Raw genomic sequence first — 1161 nt, forward strand, 5'->3', positions numbered from 1 at the left:
TGGGGGAACAGAATCAAACGACCAGACAAAATGAAAACAGATTCTCAGCTCAGTCCCGTCTCCCACAACTGCTACGACAACTCTATAAAGTGCATTTCAGTATCACCCCTCTCGGGAACCTTACACACGCAAGCCTCCTCTTCCTTCACAAGCAAAGGTAATTCAAGTTCATACTCCGCGAGAACAGCTTCAGCCTTTTTATGGATTTCTGCTTTCCCCCGCCCCGACTTCGCAGCAACATCAGGTTTTCTTTTTGTTAAGCTGGAAACGCCCCCTCCCCAACAACACTGCAAATTCAAGTGCTTACTTCAACCGTCACGGGCAACAGTTCTGGACACAGCACACTTGATTGTACAAGCAACACCTTATATCACAATCAAGAAATCAGGGCGCCTCGCCCTCCGGGGGAGTAACGCTTCCCCCCTCCACCATCCACAGCATCATATGAAAAATAATAGTTAAAAAAACCCAGAACATAATTAGCTATGAACATCGCTCGTTATGTACACCGGCTCCTGCAAGAGATGCATGAACTCCGTTAGTTCTCAGTTTTATTGTCCTTTCTAAGAGCAACTGAGCAGTCACTGTTGTCTCCATTTAAATAAAACAACTCAGAGTTGAAATATATATATATAGATATATATAAGCATTTTTTCTTAAATAACATATTTACATCTAATAGAAAATATAACTCTAGAGATAATCTTTCCAACGAAATGTAAGACGTGGGGGGGAAAAAAAAAAAAAAAAAAAAAAAAAAGAATGAGTTAATGAATTCAGGACAGTTTCTAAATCCTCTCCAGGACAAAAATTTAAAAAAAAGTAAAAAATTAAAAAAAAAAAAAAAAAAAAAAAAAAAAAAGGGCCCACCAAGCTCTAACCAAGCTTTTGTCTGGATCTGACCGAAGAAAACCCCAGCACCACCTCCGACAACCTCATCGCTTCTCTTTAAAGAATCCTTGGTCCGTGCTGCTCTCCTTGATGGTGACGGTCAAAAAGTTAGAGGTCACATCAGTTACCACCACCTTCTCCAGGTTGTTGAGAGAGGGGCTCCAGGACTCCTCCTCGGGGTCCCCCAGGATCCTGGAGACGGGGATCCTGGCGATGAGGGAGGGCCGCCCCGCCTGGCCCCCCACGCCGTCGCGGTACAGGCTGCCCACG

At 44.0% G+C, this 1161-nt stretch overlaps 1 protein-coding gene across 1 annotated transcript in view; it reads right to left on the reverse strand.

Moving 5' to 3' along the window:
• Positions 1–7: 7 nt before the first annotated feature.
• The window catches only part of CBX8 (chromobox 8), a gene marked incomplete at its 5' end in the record, with an annotated part of 2233 nt that continues 1079 nt past the window's right edge, over positions 8–1161 (reverse strand). The window contains one exon of the mRNA XM_009643026.2: positions 8–1159. Within this exon, the coding sequence (XP_009641321.1) occupies positions 936–1159 (224 nt within the window). The remainder of the gene's footprint in view (positions 1160–1161) is intronic.

The sequence above is a fragment of the Egretta garzetta genome, unplaced genomic scaffold (assembly GCF_000687185.1).
Source record: "Egretta garzetta isolate BGI_Z169 unplaced genomic scaffold, ASM68718v1 scaffold1097, whole genome shotgun sequence".
Classification (NCBI taxonomy): domain Eukaryota; kingdom Metazoa; phylum Chordata; class Aves; order Pelecaniformes; family Ardeidae; genus Egretta; species Egretta garzetta.